The 23,205-nt window shown below is 49.5% G+C and overlaps 3 protein-coding genes across 3 annotated transcripts; 1 reads left to right on the forward strand and 2 right to left on the reverse strand.

The window, feature by feature from the left end:
- Positions 1-2,860: 2,860 nt before the first annotated feature.
- Fscn3 (fascin actin-bundling protein 3) lies at positions 2,861-10,775 on the reverse strand. The gene is made up of 7 exons (XM_057787341.1): positions 10,632-10,775; positions 8,263-8,959; positions 7,479-7,597; positions 6,969-7,128; positions 5,746-5,916; positions 5,162-5,367; positions 2,861-2,989 (listed from the first exon to the last, which is right to left on the reverse strand). Exons 1-6 carry the CDS (start codon positions 10,773-10,775, stop codon positions 5,162-5,164), a joined length of 1,497 nt encoding a protein of 498 aa, XP_057643324.1. The 3' UTR covers positions 2,861-2,989.
- A 1,448-nt stretch (positions 10,776-12,223) lies between these two features.
- On the reverse strand, positions 12,224-15,269 carry Arf5 (ADP ribosylation factor 5). Its single transcript, XM_057770740.1, has 6 exons — positions 15,091-15,269; positions 14,486-14,566; positions 13,873-13,982; positions 13,441-13,512; positions 12,834-12,959; positions 12,224-12,711 (listed from the first exon to the last, which is right to left on the reverse strand). Exons 1-6 carry the CDS (start codon positions 15,155-15,157, stop codon positions 12,625-12,627), a joined length of 543 nt encoding a protein of 180 aa, XP_057626723.1. The 5' UTR covers positions 15,158-15,269; the 3' UTR covers positions 12,224-12,624.
- Positions 14,987-21,965, forward strand: Gcc1 (GRIP and coiled-coil domain containing 1). Its single transcript, XM_057770728.1, has 3 exons — positions 14,987-15,005; positions 17,246-18,343; positions 19,371-21,965. Exons 2-3 carry the CDS (start codon positions 17,312-17,314, stop codon positions 20,673-20,675), a joined length of 2,337 nt encoding a protein of 778 aa, XP_057626711.1. The 5' UTR covers positions 14,987-15,005; positions 17,246-17,311; the 3' UTR covers positions 20,676-21,965.
- The last annotated feature ends 1,240 nt before the right edge of the window (positions 21,966-23,205 follow it).

The following is a 23,205-nucleotide window of genomic DNA, read 5'->3' on the forward strand; positions in this document are numbered from 1 at the left end:
CCAGATAGCCTTAAACTCTTGAGCTGGAGTAATTCTGCTTCAGTCTCTTAGCTTGCTGGGGATGCAGGAACACTCTCTTCCTGGCGTAGGTTTGTGTTTAATGCCCTCTTGGAAAAGAGGCCTCCTACTCCCTACCATTTCCTACTTAACATTTAATTAAAAAATAAATTCATGTATCTTGAGAAGAAATACTGAAACCTAAGGCCATTTTCTCCTCTCCAAATTGAGTCTCTTTCATGTTTTTATTTCGACTTTTCTCATCAGAAGACTTTAAAGCAAGCATTTACTGTCATATGGGGTATTTGGGGACATGGATGCTGGCTTTAAGAGGCAGTCTGCTGTGTTAAATAATAACTTTTAAACACTTTCAATCCTGATTATATCGGAGAAAGTTGCTTGTGGTCCCCTCAGCACCTCCTTAAACAGTTGCTAACCTTAACAAAAGGAGAGACAGGAGCTCAGCCTGGACTGGGGGGGGGAGGGGCGGGGGGGATGTCTAGGATTTCATGGCGTTGCTTTGCTTTTTCATAGTGCTTATTTTTGTAGTCACTTTGTATTTAGCAGCAAGTGATTTGGGTTTTGTTTTATGACAGCAATAAAAAACTATTCCTTTCTAAATGAATGTCTATGCAAATTAAAACATTAACAGGACAAGTGGGAGGTAGATAAAGGCTAAAGTAATGAAGGGAGTGCAAGACAGGCATACATTCTGTAGGTCCTGCTCTGACGGCAAGAGCAGTAGACATTAGTCACATCTGAGTACGAGGCTGAGCTCTGCCCATGAGTTACGGGCCCTCAGGTCAAGCACTCCAGCTGCCTGCAGAGGTGAGAAATGGTGAGGGAATTACTCTGCTCTGACTTACTTCACTGCATCGAAGCTGACGATAGTTCAAGGAGGCTCGGTGAACAGTCAGGGGGAGCAAGGGATGGCGGGGTGAACATAGGTGCCAATACCGGCACCCATGTTCCTAAGAGGAACATTCTTTCATTTGTTCTAAACCTAGAAGGCATTCTTACAATAGTCTGTTTTTTGAAATTGTAATATGAATACATTATTTTCATCCTTTCTTCCCTCCAATCCCCCCTCTCTCAAATTCAGAGCACTTTTTATTTAAATATGAGAATGGGTACAAGATTTTTTTATTTTAAATACTTTTTTGAAATTAATATAATTACATCATTTCCCTTACTTTTTCTACTTCTAAACTCTCCGAAGTACCTCCTCCTTTGCTCTCTCAAATTCCTGGCCTTTCTATTTTTTGTTAGTTTTGTTTTATATATGTGAGTGTGCATGCATGCACACATGCGTAAGCTTGCGTGTGTGTATTCCTAGTTATATAAATACAACCTACTCTAAGTCAATATAATGTTACTTGTATGTCCATGTTTTCACAGCAGACCATGTGGCATTGATAATCACTGGGTGTGCTCTTCCCTAGAGAAGACTATTTCTCCAGCGCTCAGCACTTCTTGATCACCTCTGGTTCTTTGCCTAGGGTTGAGGCCTCCTGAGATCTTCCCATCCAGAACATAGTTAGCAATGATGCTGATTTAGTGAACTAGTGGTGATATGTCCTCTTCCAAGATCCGTGATTCTAATAGCCCAGGGTGTTTAGTTAGGTTTCTAGGACATGATTTCCAGGCAAGATGACCTCTTTTTAATTGTTACATACACACACCCATAAATCCACAAAACCATCCATCCATTCATCCATACATATATACTTACATTCATGCATACATCCCGCTCAGCCCAGATTATGTTACTTGTATGTGCATGGTATTGGATAACCAACAAACACACTAACATGGAAGGGGGAAAGCCTCATAAGGCCTCAGCCATAGACAAAGAACTACAGGCAGCTAAGGAATGATGAGAGCAAGAGAAATACTCTTCCCCAACGAAGAGTCTAAAAGACATTTACAAGCTACATCTACATTCAGAATCCTTCACAGCAAGGCTGGTTTATCAAGGGACCATTGGGAAAAGTTTATTGGTTTGGGCTAGGGGTGAGGAGCATGTGGTAACTTCAAGTCTCCTTCCTCTTGTGTAGAATTTACAGCATCCTGGGGAGACAGTCTTTGACCCTCAACCTGACACATACTCTTTTCTTCTTTTCTATTATTTTTAGCTAGTATTCAAAATAATGCGTGTGTGGTTTGTGTTGTGTGTGTATGTGTGTATGGTTTTTACAGGGTCCCACTGTGTAGCCTAAATTGTAAATTGGCCTGAAACTTTATTAGCCTCCTGAGTACTGAACTATAGGTATTCATCACCACGTCCAGTTAAATAGTGTATTTTATTTTGATACCTTATGCATGTGTATGTGTATATATCATGCACACACATATTTGTTCTGTTCTCTTCTTCACTTGCACTCTCCTTACTTTTCTTGTCTTTTTCTTTATTTTTTTTTCAAGGCACGGTTTCTATGAGTAGTCCTAGCTGTCCTGGAGCTAGCTCTGTAGACCAGGCTAGCCCTGAACTCTCCCCCTTTTCAAAGGCCCCTTTCCTTCCCTTTCTGCTCTCACATATGTATGTGTATGTATGTTTGAGTGCATATTTACATCTAACTCCCACATACGAGAGAACACCTGCACCATTTGTCCTCTCCTTCCTCCACCTCCCTTCTCTTGGCCCTCTCCCGTTAGACCTCCTCTTCCTTCCTCATAGTTCCCCAGCCACCTTCATGGCATTCTCGTGTGTATGCACATTCTACACTGAGAGAAAATGTGGTAGTCTGGACCCTATGTCTCCCAAACCAGACACACATATGTCCTTTGAGTCAGATGCACATACGGGTCTTGGGGGTGGCCTGTCGTGATGTATTGTCGCTTGAAACAGGTGTTTCGCTAAACTCAGTAGGAAAAATTGTACAACATGTATTCTTCTCTTGGATCTTGACTCGGGGTCCTCTGTCCTGTTTAGCTAGACGTTGTTCCTGGAGGCCTGGGGGATTTAGAGTTTGGCAGGCAGCATCCCATTGACCTGGAGAAGGAAGAGGAAATGGACAAGAGGAGAGAGAATGAAGCAATTTATACCTTTCTGGGTGAGGATAAACATTAAATAAGTGTGAGATGAATTGATAGGAAAAAATAAAACCCCCATCAGAGTCCAGAGAAAGGCTGTACAGTTAACAAGAAAGCATTTACTAAGAACTTGTCCTTTTGTGTATTTGTCTTGTCTTGTTTCAATGCTGGCATTGAACCCAGGGCCTCCCATAATGCTAAGCATAAGCCCCTCTTTACTAAGAAATCAAACCGAGTCACTGACTTCTGATAGAATGAGGACGTAGTAGAGGCCAGGTCACACAGAGCATTTTCTACGTTAGGTACTGCACACAATTCTCTCCAAGGTCAAAACCATAGTCTGGTTTGCCCTTTAAGGGACAGGCTTTGACTAGGACTGGGCTATTATGCTCTACGGCACATTTTCTGCTAGGATGTGGGGCTTAGAAAGAGCCAAACCAAACTCTTAATGGCATAGATACAGAAGTTGAAGCCTGATGGGATTTCATTTTATTTTTCTCAGTTTGTGCACTGTGTACACTATGTGGAGAAGACTGAACATATGCCGAGGGTCGATATGGTTAGTTTCTGATTGGCTCTTAGCCTTGATAATACTTATGATGTAGATTACTTCCACTTCACATGCAAGGAAACAGAGGTCTTGAAATGTGCAAGCAATTTCTCTAAGGTCACAGTTCTAACTAGAAGAATACTTGCCTGGTGTTTGTGAAGCCCTGGGTTCTATCTCCAACATCACATAGAACCAGACATGGTAGGGTTTGCCTATAATCAACCTGCACTCAGGAGGTCGAGGAAGGAGGATCCTGAATTCAAAGTCATCTGTGACTACGGAGTAAGTCAAGGGCCAGCCTGGGCTATATGACAACAATAACACCAGGAACAACAGCAAACCTACAGTACTTTCTATAAAGTTCATTTGACTTTCCCAGGCAGGAAAATGGGACCTCTGAAAGGGTGGGAAAACTACCATGTTGAAATAAACTTGGATGCTGGGCGGTGGTGGCGCAGGCCTTTAATCCCAATACTCGGGAGGTAGAGGCAGGCGGATCTCTGTGAGTTTGAGGCCAGCCTGGTCTATAAGAGCTAGTTCCAGGATAGGCACCAAAAACTACAGAGAAACCTGTCTCGAAAATCATAAAAATAAATAAATAAATAAATAATAAATAAATAAACAAAAATAAACTTGGTATGTAGGCTAGGCAGTGGTGGCGCACGCCTTTAATCCCAGCACTCGGGAGGCAGAGGCAGGCAGATCTCTGTGAGTTCGAGGCCAGCCTGGTCTACAGAGTGAATTCCAGGACAGCTAGAGCTATATAGAAAAATCCTACCTTAGAAAACCAAACCAAAAAAAAAAAACAAAAAAAAAAACAAAAAAAAAAGGAGAATTTGTGTGCAGAAGAGACTGGGAGACTGGGAGACTGGATGAGGATGATGCTGGGGACAGGGACTGTTGCTCAGGGGCAATGACAGCAGTACCTAGACTGATGGTGCTAGCTATGAAACAGAGTGTGCTCAAGAGACGTCAGTGGGGAAGCACCCGAGTTTGCACAGTTCGATAAAGGCAGCCAAAGGGGGTGAGAGAGGAGGCTTTGACCGTCTGGAAGGACAGTAGGGTCAGGCTGGGAGGGATGGCATGGTATAAGAGAATGACCTTGGAAGGAGAGGACTATGGAAGAGAATCAGTCATGCTGGTTTAGAAGGACTAGAAGGCTGAAATCAAGTCAAGTTGGAGAGAAATGAGGTTGGCATTTCAGAGAAGAATCAGGGCTGGAGATAAACCAAGGGGTAAGGACGGAAATGCCCCTCCCTATCTTCAAACATTTTCCTCCCAAATGGGGTAAAATTCTACATCTTAAAGGAGACATAGGCACCCAGGCCTGCTTGTAGACCCCTAAGTCAGAACAACAAAGCATTAAGAAACCTATACACGATGCCTGATGCTTTTCTTCCCTCCTTATCAAGACCCAGTTTAGAAGCCTGCAAGGAACGGTGTGGATGTGGAATAAATGCCTGGAGTTGGTCAATTCCTGGACAGAAGCGAGCCCATTCCCACATTCTCGTCTTTGGACCATAAGTCTCCCCGCCCACTTCCGTTCTCCTCTTGCGCCTCAGTAACACCACTCTTCCTTACCTAAAATTCCCAGATACATTCTTTGGTAATGTCTCCACTGTCTGCCAATAGTGTGCCACTTCGGTCGGCTCGGATGTAGAAGCCGTTGGGCGCCAGCACAGTGAGCAAGTTGCTCCCCTGAAGTTCTATACAGAAGTTGAGGGCGAATTTTCCCCAAGGGCGGAAGGTGCCAAAAGATGTTATTGACCAGAAGGATCCGCCCTGTGCTGGGGAGGGAAGAACTATGTCGGTCGACCATTTGGAAAGCAGTTTTCTAAGCACTGAAACCTCCAAGGGGAGTTCTCTGAGACGTGCAATACCACCCCCTGTCCCCGCCTCCTCTCTCTCCGCGCCCCTCCCCTGCCTTCCTGCGGGGATCGTATCCTGCCTGCTTTAGTAGATCCTTCTAGACAAAAGCAGAAGAACCCCTGGGAACCTCACTGATTCCTATTCTGCTAAGCCACCCTGGAGCCTTGAAGTATGAAAACAAACAGAAATCCTGTTTTTATGATGAGTAGTGTCCGGGGTGGCTGGTTTCTAAGCCCGGCCTGGGACTGAGGCTGGGCTGGGTCAGGGTCTCTGGGTAGGGAAGAGGAACCACTCACCCTGAAAGTGGTAGATGCCCTGGCGGCAGGGCAGAAGGTGAATGCAGTCAGGCTGATCCATGTTGCATTGTATCAGGTCCCGGTCTGAGGAGGAGCCCACATACCCATACCGCCCTCTTAAGATGAGAAACGGGCGATTGGCAAATCGAATCTCCAGTTCCTCATTGGGGCCTGAAAGAAACAGGGAGGCATTATCTGGATAGGTTGGGTCTCTCTAGGGGCTTTCCAGAGGGAAGAAAAGGAGTACGAAGGACACCTAAGGATTATGTCAGCATTTCTCTCCCCTCTCTCTCTCCTCTCTCCTCTCTCTCTCTCTCTCTCTCCTCTCCTCTCTCTCTCTCTCTCTCTCTCTCTCTCTCTCTCTCTCTCTCTCTCTCTCTCTCTCTCTCTCTCTCTCTCTCTCTCTGTGTGTGTACACAGAGGCCAGAGGAGAGTGTCCCGTTCCATCACTCACTCTGCCTTATCCCCTGAGGTAGGGCTTCTGACTGAATGCATAATTCAGTGTTTTTCCTGAAGGTTAGCAGCTGGCAAGCCTCAGCGATTCTTTACCTCTGCCCTCTCCTCTCCAGTGCTTAGGTGATAGGCACCCACACCACATCCAGCATTTTACGTGCGAGCTGGGGAATCAGAGCTCAGGTCTTCACACTGCTGTCGCAAGTGCTTTCCTCACCGAGCTGTCAATCACGCTAGCCCGAGAACGTTGTCTGTATTTTAACCTTTACTGAACGCTGGCTGTGTGCCAGGTCTTACACTAGGTGCTTGTGAAATGTTTGCCAGGGCACTCAGCAGAGCATGGAGCACAGAAATCTACATATTCTTTCTTTGGGATGTGTTAATGGATTTAATCCCCACCTCAACCCTGTGAAGCAGCAGAATAGAATCCTTGTCGGGGACTTTAAACCTGAAGCTCAAAGAGGGTCTGTTCCAGCAATAAGCACTTAGCAACTGAACGATACACAGACCCAAACCTAATGTCAACTCACTGCTTCCAAAACCTTTAAAAAAAAAAGTGGCTCAGTAGGTGAAAGCACTTGCCACAGAAGCCTAGCGACCTGCGTTCAATTCCTGGAACCCACAACAAGAGAAGGAAACGAAGAGAACGGATTCCTGAGGCTTCTGACCTCCATATGCGTCCTCTCTCTCTCCCCGTCCACATGTGAGAGCCCTTGCTCTTGCAGAATCCCTGGCGTGGGTTAGCCAGGGAGAAGAGTGGCTCGGCTCACCTGGGATGTTGGCATTTGCCATCAGCAGGCCATTGGATGCAATGCTCAGGAAACGCCCACTGGCGGACTGCAGGATGATTTTGCCACAATTCCAGTGCACATGGAAGAAGGTGTTAGATTCCAGGGGGTACCCGTCAGCTATGATGGCCCTGTGGCGCCTCTGGAGAGAATGTGGGGACCAGGGACCAGGAGGAAGGTTAACAACCTCAGCTTTTTCCCCATCAATTTTAGTCCTGGGCCCAATTCCTATATCCTCCCCCTCCCCAGTCTCTGTAATTTTCTGGACTATGCCTTCAAAAATCTCTTTTTAAAAGGTCTTAAAAATCATAATTTTTGATTTATTTATTTGTATGACTGTTTTAACTTGCTTGTCTATGTACCACATGCCTGGTGCCTATGGAGCCCAGAGATGGCGTCCCATCCCCTGTAACTGGGACCACAGATGGAGGAGCAGCCATCTCTCCAGCCCCTCAGAACCTCTTTGTAAGGCAAACATGGAACCAGTCTCACCTGGGCTAGGTAGTAGCCATTGGCTGAACGGAGTTGTAAGGTGAGGCTTGCACTGTCGCATTCATACTGGAACAAGGACATTGGGGTCAAGCGCTCAGAGGCGGCACACACCTCAGCATCTAGAGAGGAAGTCCACACAAGCGGGCTTTTTAGCTCAGTCCCAGATCCTTCTCCATGCCTATTGTCGGGTTTCCCTGTAGTTTTCCTTCCTCAACCTAGATCATAATAATCTGGAGAAGCCCAGGCAACTTTCTCTTAAAGGCATATCTTTATCTGTTAGTCTGCCTCCCCAGAGGTCTCTTTGGGGGCTCAGGCTCTTTCTTATGACTAGGTTTAAAACATCTCGCTTGTCCTGTGCTAGTGGGTTGCCTTGACACAAGCTTGGTGTCATCCGGAAATAGGGAAGTCTGTTAGGAACACTTTCTTGATTGATTATTGATGTGGAAGAGCCCAGGGTCCAGCCCACCGTGGGCAAATAAATGGTCCTAGGTAGTATAAGAAGGCAAACTGAACCAGTCATGGGAGCAAGCCAGTAAGCACTGTTTCTCTGTGTTTCTGCTTGAGTTCCTGTCCTTACTTCCCTCAGGGCTGGATCAGAACACGGAAGTTAAACAAACCAAACAGAACAAAACAACAACAAAAATCCTTTCCTCCCCAAGTTGCTTTTGAGCACGGTGTTTACCACAGCAAAAGAAAGAAAACTAGGACACACCCGGACAGTTTCTTCCTTTTAGCACCTGCCCCGCCCCCTCTGTCTCATGGTGGCATCGGACCCAGTACTTGCCATAGACGACTGAGATGAACCTCCGTGTCTTTGACTTCAGGCTGACCCAGGTTGGGAAGTGTTGTAAGATGAACCACTCCTCACCCCTTATAGGACTGGAGCCCAGGCCCAGGAGTAGATGTGTGCCCTGTGGATACAATGTACCTCCTTCTCCATCGCACAGTGCCACAAGCCCCCTAGGCCGCACTTGCATGTGGAAAGCTGTCTTTGATGAGCGGTGAGGGACCAGCCGGTCTACATGAGACAAGAAATGGTGTGTAGAAGTCTCCAGGTGGTAGCATCCATCGTGGAAATGTAACAGGAAACCACATTCCTCTAGGCAGGGGACTGCCGCGTCAACCCAGATTCGGCCCACAGTGTGGTCAGCTCGGGCATAGCTGCGGTAGGTGGGGCTGTAGAGGATCACATGGACATGCAGGGCTGGTCTAGGGGTCCACATATGGTAAGCTGAGAGGACCCTGGAGTTGCAGAATACAACCTCACCATCAGACTCCAGATAACGACCAGAGATAATGCACTGGAGGGTCCACTTGCCATTTCGGTGGAAACGGAGCAGGAAGCATCCGTGGTGGCTAGTCCTTGGCCTGCCATAGCACACAGTACCATCAGCTTCACACAGCAGGTAGAGGCCCTGCAAGCTCTTTAGTCGTATCACGGCCTGCGCGTCATGTTCATTGCTCACCAGGAGCTCCCAGGTCTGGAGGTGTCGGGAGAATGAGGGAAATGTGTCAACAACTGGCAACCATGACTCTTGGTGCCATCAGCACCTCCAACATGACTTCCCATACCTTCCTTCCCATACCTGTCTTGGCATCTCCTTGCTATGAACACTCTACTTGCTCAATTAACAATGAAAAGGATTTCTGAGCTGGGGGCGGGGGGCAGTGGTGCCTGTCTTTAATTCCAGCACTCGGAAGCAGAGGGAGACAGATCTTGGTGAGTTCGAGGTCAGCTTGGTCTGCAGAGCCAGTTCTACACTAGCCTGGGATACATAGTGGGAGTCTTTCGCAAAACAAAATAAACAAAAAATACAACAAGACAGTGTTCTGGGTTGTCCTCCTCTAGACTTCTCGTCTTGGGACTTCTTAAGACCCAGTGGGGGCCGGAGAGATAGCTCAGTGTAAAAGCACTTGCCTCGAAAACTTGACAGCCTGAGGCCTAGCTCCAGAATCCACATTTAAAAAGCTAGATGCCGTCTGGTGAGATGCCTCAGTGGGTAAAGGCACTTGTTGCCAAGCCTGATGACCTGAGTTTGATCCCTGGTCCCACTTGGTGGAAGAAGAGAACGAACTGACCCCTGTAAGTTGTCCTCTGACCTCCGCATGTGTGCCATGGTACAGATATGTGGGTGAACACACACACACCACACACATGAATAAATAAAATGTAATAACTAAAAATAGCTAGACACAGTGGCAAGCATCTATAATCCCAGCACTCCTATAGCAAAATAGGAGATAGAGACAGGAGAGACTCTCCTGGAAGCTCATGGGCCAGACAGCCTAGAGCATACAGTGTAGGCAAAACCAAGAGATCACTTCAAGGTGGAAGGTTGTCCTCTGACCTCACATATATGCTTGTATATACAAACACACACACACATGCAGAACCCATGGGATATTCTATATTCACACCTCAGAAAAGCAAAACTTTTCTCTCTTTCCCCTGCTCCATCCTTCAGTACCTAAAAGAAAACAAGTTTTGCTTTGTTTTATTTCTTTCACCCTTGCTACAGACCCTGGATGGCACAGTACTCAGAACCTCCACTAGCAGAGTCCTTCTCTCCAACAGAAGTGCAAGAAAGCATCCTGACTCTAGGTACAGAAGTTGAGATACAATAGTTAGGTACACTGCAAGAAATTTGGTCGTAAAGGAGAAGACTTTGCTCCTATTTTATCTCTAAAACAGAGCCCCAGTCAACAAGCACTTTAAAATATTGCATTACTTTTTCCAGAACAGAAACATGGGTCTTGTACTATAGTCCAGCTTCCTCCGGATTCCTGGTTCTGCTTTCCAGCCTGGACTCCCCTCCTCTCCGCTTTGTGCCGGGATGGAGGGTAGGAAACACTGGAGGCGAAGCAGCTAGGCCAGCGCTGACACTTCAGATCTTAGGGAAACGCTTTTGGAAGTTGGAACAATGACGATCCATGAACAAAAGCCTGGTGTGGAAGTGTTTTGGCTTGCAACAGCAGAGACTATGCTGGTGATTAGGACAGGAATGCAACATGCAACACACACACACACACACACACACACGAGACTATGCCGGTGATTACGATGGGAACGCAACATGCAACACACACATACTTACACACACATACACACACAGCACTCAAAAAATTGGTTCTAGTCCAGGTTTGCCTTGTTACCTGTCTCCTGCCCAAACTCTTTGCAGTAGCTGTGACTGTACTGTTAAATGCTCCAAAGGTGAGGTAGGTTCCTGCCCAGCTGATGAGCCCAACCCTTAGGTCCTCGGCCTTTGGATGTCTGTGTATCCACTCCACCTCGGCCATGGGGCCAGTGCCACAGGTGATAACTCTGTCCGGCCCAGGCTTCCCCCCAGTGGTGAGGTCCCACAGGCCATATGGCCCAGAATAAGGCCCGTAGTACCCACCAGAAGCTGTTCCCAGAGGAAACTTCCCAGGCAGAGGTCTGGCCTAGGGCCCAGCACCTCTGTGACCCGGGAGCATTGTGACTTTAAAGGCTGCCTTATATCCCACCACCGTGGGGACAGGGCACTGGCCCCTAGTAGTATCAATCCCCGGGCCAAAGGAAGTAGGTTCAGAGCTTTCGGTATGTCTTCCTGACCAACTCCAAGCAATGAGGTAGGTTTAGACTGGGAATCAGTACTGCAACCTGTGACCGCACGCCCGTCCCTACCTTTCTTAGTAACAAGATAGGAATCAATCTATTTGCTTCCTAACAAGCGGGATCTGCCTGGCTCTCTGTGGCTCAAGTTTCCTTCCTTTCTTTCAAGTCCAAGTCAGCCAAGAAAAATCTATTGGTCTTTTAGGGATCTTGAGACGACAAGGTCAAGCTGTTTTGTAAAGTACTTCGCAGTGAAGGTACAGAAAATGGAAACATAACCATCAAGGATGAAACCACTCTTCTGACTTTAAAGCCTCGGAAGGAATGGCCTAGGTAAGGGTACTCCAGCACTGTGCTTTGCCAAGCCTGGCTGTGTTACAGGTGAACGGGCGGGGCAGAAAGCCAGATCTGTCGGAAAGAATACTGGCCCCACCCACCAGAAGGCTCTGCTGGATCACTTCCTGCAAAGCTCAAGGAGAAAACCTCCGAAGTTTGTCTAGAAGTGCCTAGACAAACTGAAAACATGAGAAGAGGCACGTAAAAGGAAATGGTGAGACTACAGGTCTCATTTAAGCTTCACTGGGCTCCACAGGGAAATGGGCAATCAACCTTGCTTGGGGAATAGCCCAGAGCCCTCGTGTTTTCCATGGCCTTCCTGATTCTGTGTAGATGGGGTCTTCCTAGGTACAGCATTCCGGTGGTCCCCAGCAAACGCTCACCGGTGTTCTGTAAAATAAGGCTAATAGATGCCGCCTCGTGCTGGAATCATCTGGGTAATTTTAAACACGCATGTTGTTGGGGACGGCTTCAGACCACATCGATCATTTTTCTTAAGAGTGTCTTGGGACCTATCTTTTTAATGTCCATTTCTCCCCTGTGTACATAGCTACTATGAAGAACTGCTAAGTAGCTAGGTAAGAGGTAGGAAAAAGATTCTGTGGTTTGTGGAATGAGAAAGGTGGATTTCAGTCCTTAGAATTTAGGAAGAAATGGCTTTCCTCCCCTGAAAACACCACAGGGAGAAGCTGAGGAAGAAAAGGGCTTACGTGTGTGTTGACCTCACAACTTCAGCTGCTTTGAGCCTCTCCCATATTGTCTTTTTGTACCCAGAGTAACTCAGCTTCCCAACTTCCAGGCTACAGACAACACCGGGTACAAACCACATCAAATTTATTACTCAATATCCAGTTCCACATCATAGCACCACCCGGAGCCCTCACTCTCCTCCCCCCAAACCTGGCCCCAAGGGTACACCCGAAACAGAAAAAAAATGAAATTAAATCCAGATCCCTGCTCCTCCCCTGTTGGAGGGGGCCTTGGTCAGGAAGCCCTTCCACAGGTCCCAGCAGGCAGGAGAGCAGAGCCCTCTGCACCCAGAGAGCAAGGCTCCAGGCTCCAGCGACAAGAGAGAACATGCAGGCAGGAGCAGGAGCAGAGACCTGTCTGTGGGGAGGAAGAGTGGGAAGGGAGGGCACTGCCTGAGGAGTCCGGGAGTCTGGTCATCCCGGGATGCACGCGGGAGCTTCCGGGCAGCAGGGGCCTGCCCCTGGCTGGCTAACGCTTTGACAGCTCATGGGACAGCCAGTCCAGCCCATCATAAAGGCCTGTGCCTTGGGTAGCGCAGGTGGCCTGGACGTACCACTGTAGGAAGAAAGAGAGAAGTAGATCAGCACCAGGGTTGACCAGGATACTTTTATACCCTTGTCCAGCCTGGGGCTCCGGAGGAAAGGCTGGACCCTGGGTAAAGGGGACCAGATCCTTACCGTGCGGCTACGCAAGTGCTGGAGCCCCAGCTTGTCAGTCAGCTCGCTCACAGGCATGGCATTGGGCATGTCCTGCTTGTTGGCAAACACCAGCAGCACTGCATCCCGAAGCTCATCCTCCTGCAGCTGAGAGGGGAGAACAGGGTGGGGCCTATGGCTGCAAGGAGTCCCGGGTTCCCTGCTGACTACATTGTAGGGGAGTTCTGGTTTCTAACTGCCAACTTCTTTGTAGGAAAAACACAGTGTACCGTGTAGTTTATTGTTGAACACAGGACGGTATGAGTACAAAACCCCTAAATTTTACCTCCAGAAGCCTTCTAATTTAAGAACCTGCTCTAAGTGAAAATAACAAAAATCCCAAACACTAAAAAACAAAACAAAATAATAACAACAACAACAAAAATGTGAGAGGCTGTTTCTCTTTCCAATGGACAGCCCCTTCCTCTCCTCAGATCCTTAGACTCAGGTACACAAGTATTTAAAAGAAAAAGACCTGTTCAAACCCGGTGAGAAGCAACTTAACCAGAGACGCAAAACCTCATTTTCCCTGCCCACAGAGAACGCTGTCCCCAAGCCAAGGGCCCTGTTTCCAGATCCGGATGCTTACCATCTTCTGGAGTTCATCAGCTGACTCCTGGACCCGCTCTCGATCATTACTGTCTACCACGAAGATGAGGCCCTAGGTGGGCGGAAGAAAGGAAGCAGGAGAGATCACTCCCACCTACGCCCTGCCCTAACCTGGCCTCTTGGAACTTCTCCCATCTTTAGTTGTATCCGTCTTCGTCTTCTAGTAAATTCCTATTAACGGTCTGCAGAGACCACTGCAAAGCGAGACAGCTAAAAGATGTTCTGTTTGAGAGCTACATTAGATAGTGTGGTCCTAGAACCCTGCTTCCCAGAACAGGACGACCTTAAGTTCTTAAGGAGGACTAAGGGAGCGGCGTGAGGGCCCAGAGCTGAGCCGACAGTTCAGTCCTGAGCCTTACCGCCCTCTTCTGGGGGTTGTCCCTCCGCCCTCTGCCCTCCGCCTCCACTCCACCTGAGTGTTCTGGAAGTAGTGCCGCCACAGAGGCCGAATCTTGTCCTGGCCTCCAACATCCCAGACTGTGAAACAGATGTTCTTATATTCCACTGTTTCCACATTGAAGCCTGCAGATAATGTTTTTGAGAGAGAGAGAAAAAAAAAAAGTTCTGAAAGGAACTCACTAAAATCACTTGGTTCAACCAGGCTGTCGTGGTGGCACATGCCTTTAATTCCAGCACTCTGGAGGCTGAGGCAAGTGGATCTCTGTGAGTTTGGGGCCAGCCTGGTTTACGGAGCGAGTTCCAGGACAGCCAAGGCTACACAGAAAAAACAAAACAAAACAAAACAAAAAACCACTCGGATCTTTACAGGCACACAAATCCAGAAGGCAATAATCAAGACCAATGGGAATAGAACCCAGAAGGACCGGAGGTCAACAGATATGCTAGGCTCACGGTCCACACCTCAGGCACCAGCAGGCACACAGAGATACCGTGACCCACTTCTCAAGTAGCCATATCTGGTGTCAGGGTCAGGTACAGATAAGGGCCTCAGTAGAACTGGGAGCAGACACCGAGAAGGCCCGACGCGCCACTCCCGCAAACCCTCGCTTCATTCTCGGACTCACCTATGGTGGGGATGGTGGTGACAATCTCCCCCAACTTCAGTTTGTACAGGATGGTAGTCTTGCCAGCCGCATCCAAGCCAACTGCAACGGAGAGGGGCACAGAATGGAGACGGGAGCTAGGGAGCCCTCTAGAGACCAGGGAAAGGGAAAGGACTGCCCAGCTGATGGTGATGGGGGCGGAGAGCGGGAGAGCCTCCAGGTGCGAGCTGTTCTCCACCTTCCGGGCCTTAAGGGTAGTCTGGGTGGCGAGTGCCAACTCCTGTCCTTCAAGTGGCCGAGGAGAGAGGGGAGCTCGGGAGGTGGGGGGCCCGGGAGGAAGGCCGCGTTCCTTTGAAAAGTCGTTTCCAAGGGCGGAATCCTCCTCCCTTCTTAGCAGCCGGGCTGGGGCGGAGGAAGCGTCACCCCACCCAGGCCCCAGCTCCGGGTTTCAGGCCCGGGGCCGACACCGCAGATCCCGGCCTGCACAGGAGCGCATCCCCCGAGGCTCTGGCGGTGGGGTGTCTCGGGGTCAGGGTACCAGGTGAGCGGGGCTGGAGGGACGCGGGGGTGGGAGGGCTGCGGCGGGGCCGGCGCCCCATCCGGGCCGCGCGCTCGATCTGCCTCACCCATGAGGATCCGCATCTGCTTCTTCCCGAAGATCCGCGAAAAGAGCGCGGACACCGTGAGGCCCATGGTGGGGCCCGGGGCGGGGGCGCGGGCAGGGACGCGGGGTGAGGGCTGGAACCGGCCGGCCGCGGGGGGGGATGGGGCGCAACAGCAGAAGGAGGAGGCGCCGCCGCCGCCTCCGCGCGTCCGGGCCCGCCCGACGTCACGTGGCCCCGCCCCCCCGGTCCGCCTCGGCCCCGCCCCCAGGCGCGTTTGCGGAAGAACTGAAGTCCAGCGAGGCCTGGCATCCTTGCCCCTGGCCCGAGGGACTGGAAAGGGAATCATTCTGGGTCTCCAGTGACTGCAGGAGCTTGCTTTATTCTTCAGTCATAGACTCCCATTCCTAAGAAGGCGTTGACAGGGTCGAAAAATATATTTAAAAGGTTCTCAAAGTAGCTTATTCTTTTTTGTTTTGAGACACTATGCCCACTATGTCACTTGCCGTGTAGACCAGGCTAATCCCGAACTCACAGAGCTGCCTTGGCCTCCCGAGTAGATTCTTAGAACAGAAACACTTTTTTCATGCCTGTTGTCGCTCCAATTTCACTATTATCTCTCTTTTTATGAGTGAGCCTCCTCATTCCTTCCCCCTTGGTACCTTCATAGTGTCACAGGAGTCGTTTTTCTGTTTTTGTTTTTAGCCCCTCCCCACCTTTATTTCGAGTTTGTATGTGGGGGTGTAGAGTCAGAGGAGAACCTGTGGGGATACGTTCTCTCCTTCGACCACGTGGGTCCTGGTAGACTCAGGTCCGGGCATTGGGCTTGGTGGAAAGTACCTTTACCGCTGAGCCATCTTACAGGCCCCACAAGAGTCTCGATGGTGTCCCCTTGAGATTAATATATTTTAATGTTTTGTCACCCAAGATGGAAATCTAGATGCCTTTAAGTTGGGTCCCACCCTTTGTTCCGGCCTCTTCAGTGTCCGCCCCTCTCCCACATCCTAAGCTATTGTTTAGGAATGATTCTTGGTCCTGGTAAACTTTTCCACTTTCCTTGATGCTGGTTTCCCACATCTGAATTTACTTCACAGTCTTTATCCATTCTTCAAACCCCAACATATTTTTCCTAAGAATCTCTGTCCTTCCTCTAGACAGGCAACCCATCTCTTTTGTACCACTTCGACTATACCCGTACATACTAGTGTGAGGGCAAGATTTGTTTGCATGTCTGGTTCAGGGTCACGTTTCTTCAGGGTGCTATCTGGCAAAGCACTTTATACACTGGTAAGTGGACTGAGATAGGATTCCTAAACTTAGTAGCCGAGTGACATTGGACAAGTCACCTCTCCGTACTGTATGTTGGTACTAATGAGATCCTCTAAACAGAATTTTGCAAAGACAAAATAGCAAGAACTCTTGTGAGACCCCAACATAAACGGGTATTTAAGGTGGACCTTATAGCTTAACAGTGCCCCTCTACAAGCAGAACTAAGGAAGAGAACTATTATGCTTTATGTTAACCAGGTGCTGGGCTTGTTTTCCTAGTATGAGTCCTGTTGCGTTTTAGGGACGTGCTAGACATTGCCCCAAATAGGGATTTGGGGGCAAATGCAGTGCGACGTCGCCCCCTGTCGCTCGCTGGTGGTAGTTTGAGGGCAAAGTTAGGCATCTTCTCCAAACCACTGCTCAGGTGTTCTGGACTTTGCTTTTCCCAACTATCCCGGCTGGTTCCTCCCTCTCCAGGCCGTCAGCACACCCGGTCTGCGGAAGCCCCGCCCACATCACGCAAACCGGAGGCGGGGTCTGTGTCGTTTTTGCCGCCGTCACTTCCAGTGGACCCGGAAGCGCTGCTGTGGGCAGCCGGGAGTTGTTAGGAAATAGTGATGGATCTGAGCTTAGTGTAAACCCTGGGCCGATCCTGGGCCAATCCTGGGCCCAGGGGGGGCGGGACTGGGTTGCAGTGGCCAGCGGCGGTTAGGGCGGAGCGGCCTCGGGACCAGTGTCGGAGAGCCGTGGCTGAGCGCTTCTGCTAGACCAGCGTTGGTTGCCCAGTCTCCAGGTTGGAACCGGCTTCCACCTTCGGCCTGGCTCCACAGCGCTTTTGCCTGGCCGCCCCCCGCCCGGACAGCTGGGTGTGTGGTCTGCGGCCAGACGGTCCTCTCTGCTTCGCTTCTAGATGTTTGTGCGGCTCTGTCCAGGGCTGCCAGAACGCTGACGTGGAGCAACCCACTCCAGAACCCCCATGGAGAAGTTTGGGATGAATTTCGGGGGTGGCCCAAGCAAAAAGGACCTGCTGGAGACCATAGAGACACAGAAAAAGCAGCTTCTCCAGTACCAGGCAAGGCTTAAGGATGTGGTCCGCGCCTATAAAAGTCTGCTGAAAGAGAAAGAGGCCCTGGAGGCCAGCATCAAAGTACTGTCGGTATCCCACGAGGCGGATGTAGGCCTTGCAGGTGTGCAGCCACCAGGTCTCACGTTACCTGACTCTGTGGATGATCGGTGCTCCACTCACAGTGAGGATAGCACCGGAACCGCCACTAGCTTGGATACTGCGGCCAGTCTTACAAGTACCAAGGGTGAGTTTGGGGTCGAAGAGGACAGAATGGCTCGTGGACCTCTTCCTCCAAAGTCTGAAGAGGCCAGCGGGTCAGAGAGTGGCGTCAGTAGTAGCAGTGGGGATGGGCCATCCGCAGGTAGTGAGGCGGACAAAAAACTACATCAGCTGAAGACCCAATTAGCTACTTTGACCAGCTCCTTGGCTACAGTCACCCAGGAGAAGTCCCGTATGGAGGCATCTTACCTGGCTGACAAGAAGAAGATGAAACAGGACTTAGAGGACGCCAATAAAAAGGCAGAGGAAGAGAGGGACCGCCTGGAGGGAGAATTGAAGGGGCTGCAGGAGCAGGTAGCAGAAACCAAAGCCCGCCTGATTACACAGCAGCATGATCGTGCCCAGGAGCAGAGTGACCATGCCGTGATGCTGCGGGAGCTACAGAAGCTGTTGCAGGAGGAAAGGACCCAGCGCCAGGACCTGGAACTTCGCTTAGAAGAGACCAGAGAAGCCCTGGCAGGGCGGGCATATGCAGCTGATCAGATCGAAGGGTTTGAGCTGCAAACCAAGCAGCTGACCCGTGAGGTCGAGGAGCTGAAAGGTGAGCTGCAAGCTATTCGAGATGAGAAGAACCGACCAGACCCCCGGCTGCAGGAGCTGCAGCAAGAGGCTGTGCGTCTTAAAAGCCATTTCCAGGCTCAATTGCAGCAGGAAATGAGGAAGGTAATTATTCTCGTAGTCTTCAAACAATCATGTTAACTTGGCTAGCCAATAGCAGGATTTTATTATTTTTCTCTTTTGGTCATTAGAATAGAGAACTCTCTCTTTCTCCCCCCCCCCGCCCCGTGTGTGTGTGTGTGTGTGTGTGTGTGTGTGTTTCATGAGGCAGGGTCTCACCATCTAATCCAGTCTGGTTTGATCTCACAGAGATCTGCCTGCCTTTCCCTACCAAGTGCTGGGATTAAAGGCACCCTTCTCCCCACCTAAATCAGGGTGTTGCTCCAATCAAGGATTGCCTGGTGTTTGTTCCCCTCTTGGGTACTGGGATTGCAGTCCCGCTCCACATTCCCAGCATGCACTCTGATGTTTGATGCCAACTGAAAAATCGAACCAGTGAGTCCTAGGAAATCTTGCTTTGTGTAGTGTTCTTACAGCCGGATGAGGAGTTTCTGAGTACTTCTGGGTCCAAGCCAGATAGCCATATCTCGGCTTCTGGGTGCTGGCACCTTACCAGTTGAGGCAATATCGTGACAGCTGTGTAGTGCAAGGTTGTGTGTATCTTGAGAAGTGTGTGTGTATAGGTAGAGGGACGGAAGGAAGCAATTTTCCCCCCCAGAAACAAATGTCTTGTGTATGCCTTTGGCTGAGGTTTGCCTGCTTTAGAAAACTCCTGTTTCATAGTATTTCCTTTTCATGTAGCCAGGAATCCAGCTTGGTTTGGAATTTCCAGGAATGTTGGGAGAGGGAAAGAATGCTGCCTGACTTCCTTAAATAATTTGGGAAGCACACGGTGAAAAGTACATTTAGTGCTTTGTATTCACGCTCAATGAAAAATGGAAAACTATCATAAAAATAGCACCTATACACACTTATACAAAGGAACGTCAATTAAAAATCCCCAGTTCCCACTAGTTCCAGGCCATCCTAGTCCCATGACCCTTCACTTCTCTGCCTTGCTCCTCCACCCCCAGGTGACTGTAGGGTTTTGTGACTTTTTGGGATGCATGGTCACCTGTCCTTTGCTTTGCAGACAGCCCTTGCTGAGGACCAGCTTCGCCAGCAGTGTCAGTTAGAAGAGCAAAGGGTAGCAGCCCTGGAGAACCAAATCTCCGAGGTGTCTGAACTGCTGGGCACCTACGAGAAAGCCAAGCAGAAGGACCAGCTGGCCATCCAGAAGCTGAAGGAGCGAATTCTGCAGCTGGACCTGGAGAACAAAACCCTGGCCCTCGCGACCTCTAGCCGGCCCCCTCTCGACAGCCACGGGGATGAATCCAGTATGGATGTCAATGTCCTGAAGGATAAGATGGAGAAGCTCAAGAGGCTACTGCAGGTTGCAGCTAGGAAGAGCCAGGTGGCCCTGGATGTGGAGAAGCTCTGTGACCCTGAGATAACGCCCAGCTCTGAGGCTGCCGATGGGGAAAAGGCTACCGCACTCTACTACCAACAGGAGCTGAAGCAGCTGAAGGAAGAGTTTGAGCGGTACAAGATGCGAGCCCAGGTCGTGCTCAAGAGCAAGAATACCAAAGACGGGAACCTGGCCAAGGAGCTGGAGGCCGCCCAGGAGCAGTTGGCTGAACTGAAGGAGAAGTATATCTCCTTGCGGCTGTCCTGTGAGGAACTCGAAAGCCAGCACCAGCAGGAGGCCGAGGACTGGAAGCAGGAGCTGGCCCGGCTGCAGCAGCTCCATCGGCAGGAGCTGGAACATAGCCAGCTGGACTTCAGGGACCGCACACTGAAGCTGGAGGAGGAGCTGCATAAGCAACGGGACCGGGCCCTGGCGGTGCTTGCTGAGAAGGACCTGGAGCTGGAGCAACTGCGTTCCGTGGCCTTGTCCTCCGGGTTGCCGGGACGCCGAAGCCCTGTGGGTGGACTGGGTGGTGGAGGGCTTGGGGACCCGGCTGACACATCTTCCTCAGAAAGCCTGACTCAAGCCCTGCAGCTCGCTGCAGCCAATGAGCCCACTTTCTTCCTTTATGCTGAGCAGTTGGCCCGGAAGGAAGTGGAGATCACGTCACTGAGGAAGCAGAAACACAGGCTGGAGGTAGAGGCCCATCAGCTGCAGGAAAGGCTGCTGGAGGAGGGCGAGCGGCACCGAGAGGAGGTCGGAGCCCTTCAGAGCCACATTGAAAAGAACGCCAGGGACCAGAGCAGGGAAGGAGCCAACCTGGAGTATCTCAAAAATATCATCTACCGCTTCCTGACCTTGCCAGACAGCCTTGGCCGCCAGCAGACGCTCACGGCCATCCTGACTATCTTACACTTCAGCCCCGAGGAGAAGCAAGTGATAAAGCAACTCCCAAGTGGTGGCAGCTGGTGGCCTTCTGGCAAGAGATGATATACCTTCTCCAGCCCTGAATCGCTGTGCCTCTTTCATGCGGGAAGGGCAGGCTAAGATTTCCCCTGCCTCTTCTCGCATTCTCGTTTATTTCTTCACTGTGTTGAACTCAGAACGGTTCAAAGTAGGATGGGATTTTCTGCCAAGTGCCATTAATGCAACTTTGTCCTTGGGCTTGGGGTACTGCAGGTGTTGAGACAGTACTTCTGCCGGTGTGCGTGTGGGGCAGGGGTGCCAGTTAGGGAAGTGGCGAGAGTCTTTAGAGATGTTTTGTTATGCTCCTAGCTCAGAGCTAGTAGTAAATGTGACTCCCAGAGGAGTCCATCTGACTTTGGAACATACATAGTAACAGTGTATGTATTCCTTGTCAGAGTCTGGTCCACTTTTGTCCTAATTTTTCTGGGGACATAAAATCAAGCTAGAAAGAGACCAGGAAGTTCGAAATAGTAACTGTTTGTCCAAAGGGCTGTGGAATAGTGAGTTCATCCCTGAACTTGGAATCTCTGTTCCAGGAACCAGCCCATCACTTGTGACCGTCCTAGAGAGGGTCCTGAACACCGATGTGACCTTAGAGATTTCCCCAGTGATCTGATTTGAGCCAGGACAGGGTTAGAAAGGAACCTCTCTTGCTTAAGCTGCCTGTCCAAGGTCAGCTCAAGTCGGAGTGGATTGGATGACTTCACTCTCTTCCCATCCACATTGAACTTGTATTAAGAAATGAAACCCTCGCTTTTTACAGAGCATTCCAAAAATAAGCTGGGGGCCTCCTTGGATACAAGGAATTCCTGCCATGATTTGTTCCCAGCTGTGTTTGCTTTTGCAGGGACAGGAAAGAGGAGGTAATTTGCTGCAGATTCCAAAAGACTGTTATGACCCTCACAGGAAAAGTGCAGTTTGACTGAAATACTTTCCATCCTATGGGTCTGGGCAAAGGTTAATTTCATTCTTTAAGGAAAGAGAGTGCTCAGAAAACTCGGGTCAAAGCGGTGTCTGTTGCCCAGTTCTTTGCTTAATCTGCTCTTCCTGGTTATAAAGACTTTTGGACCGGAAAGGCCAATGTTTGACTATTAATATGTATCTTTTTGTTATTTGTATTACTGAGATCTGTTTTTCGAAGGTTTGGGGTGCAGAAGACTTTGGTTAACAATGTTTTGGATGGGCAAAGGTGACCTGATTATCTGCATGAGCAGACTTCAGTGGAACAGAAGTGTTATCTTTATGGAAATACCAGTGGTCATTAAACCTGAGTGACTTGAACTGTGTTTTCTTCATGGTGGTGTCTCTGCATCTGAACACAAGTAGATTATGAACGTAAACAGTGGACGAAAGGCTAGATATGGAGTTCCTTGTACTGAGCTCTGAGCTCGATCCATATTCCATTGTGTTGTTCCATGAGCTTGACCCCGGGGAGGAGTCATGAAAGGAGGTTTTCACTGCCTCACATATAACACATTTCTTAGCCTGGAATTGTGCGTGTGTGCGTGTGTGCGCGTGTGCGCGTGTGCGCGTGTGCGCGTGTGTGCGTGTGTGCGTGTGTGTGTGCGTGTGTGTGTGCGTGTGTGTGTGCGTGTGTGTGTGCGTGTGTGTGTGCGCGTGTGCGCGTGTGTGCGTGTGTGCGCGTGTGTGCGCGTGTGTGCGCGTGTGCGCGTGTGCGCGTGTGCGCGTGTGCGCGTGTGTGCGTGTGTGCGTGCGTGTGTGCGTGTGTGCGTGTGTGCGTGTGTGGCGGGTTGGGGGCAGCTGCAATAGAGAGAGTTTTCTAATGGGATTAGTGTGTGGGCTTGACGCTCCCATAACTACTGCTCCATACTCCATACTCCGGGAGTAATCTGTTTATCAATGCTTCTTTATCCCTAACATCAGGATTCATGATACCCTGCAAAGTTATCTCAGGACAACAAGACTTCCTTTATTTCTTTACCTTGCTTCTCTAAATGTAGGATATCCTGTGATTGCTGTTATTTCAAGGGGATTCTGGAAAGTATAGAAAAATCCATAGCTACAGTTGCTTTTCCAGAACTAGTATTTGCTGTGCTTAAAAAATTTGTCCATTTCATGCATTTGTATAATGAAAATTACTCATTTTCATCACGTCTCCAGTTCCTTTTCTCTCATCCCCTCTTTCTCTGGTATCATCAAGTCCCCCTCTAATTTCATGTTTTCTGTGTGTGTGTGTGTGTGTGTGTGTGTGTGTGTGTGACCCAAAGAGTTTAATTAGAGTCTCTTTCTCTCTCTGGCTTTTTTGAGATGGTTTCTCTTTGTAGCCTTGGATGTCCTGGAATTCACTCTGTAGACCAGAGTGGATTTAAACTCACAGAGATCTGGTTGCCTCTGCCTCCTGACTACTGGGTTTAAAGACATGCACCACCACCTCCTGAGAAGTTTCTCTCTCTCTCTCTCTCTCTCTCTCTCTCTCTCTCTCTCTCTCTCTTTCTCTCTCTAAATTAAAAACAAAACAAAAGAAACAAAAAGTCTTTGTTTTTATATGTATGGATGTTCTGCCTGCAAGTTTGTCTATGTTTCACATGCATTA

This window comes from Chionomys nivalis, chromosome 1 (genome assembly GCF_950005125.1).
Source record: "Chionomys nivalis chromosome 1, mChiNiv1.1, whole genome shotgun sequence".
In the NCBI taxonomy this organism is placed as follows: domain Eukaryota; kingdom Metazoa; phylum Chordata; class Mammalia; order Rodentia; family Cricetidae; genus Chionomys; species Chionomys nivalis.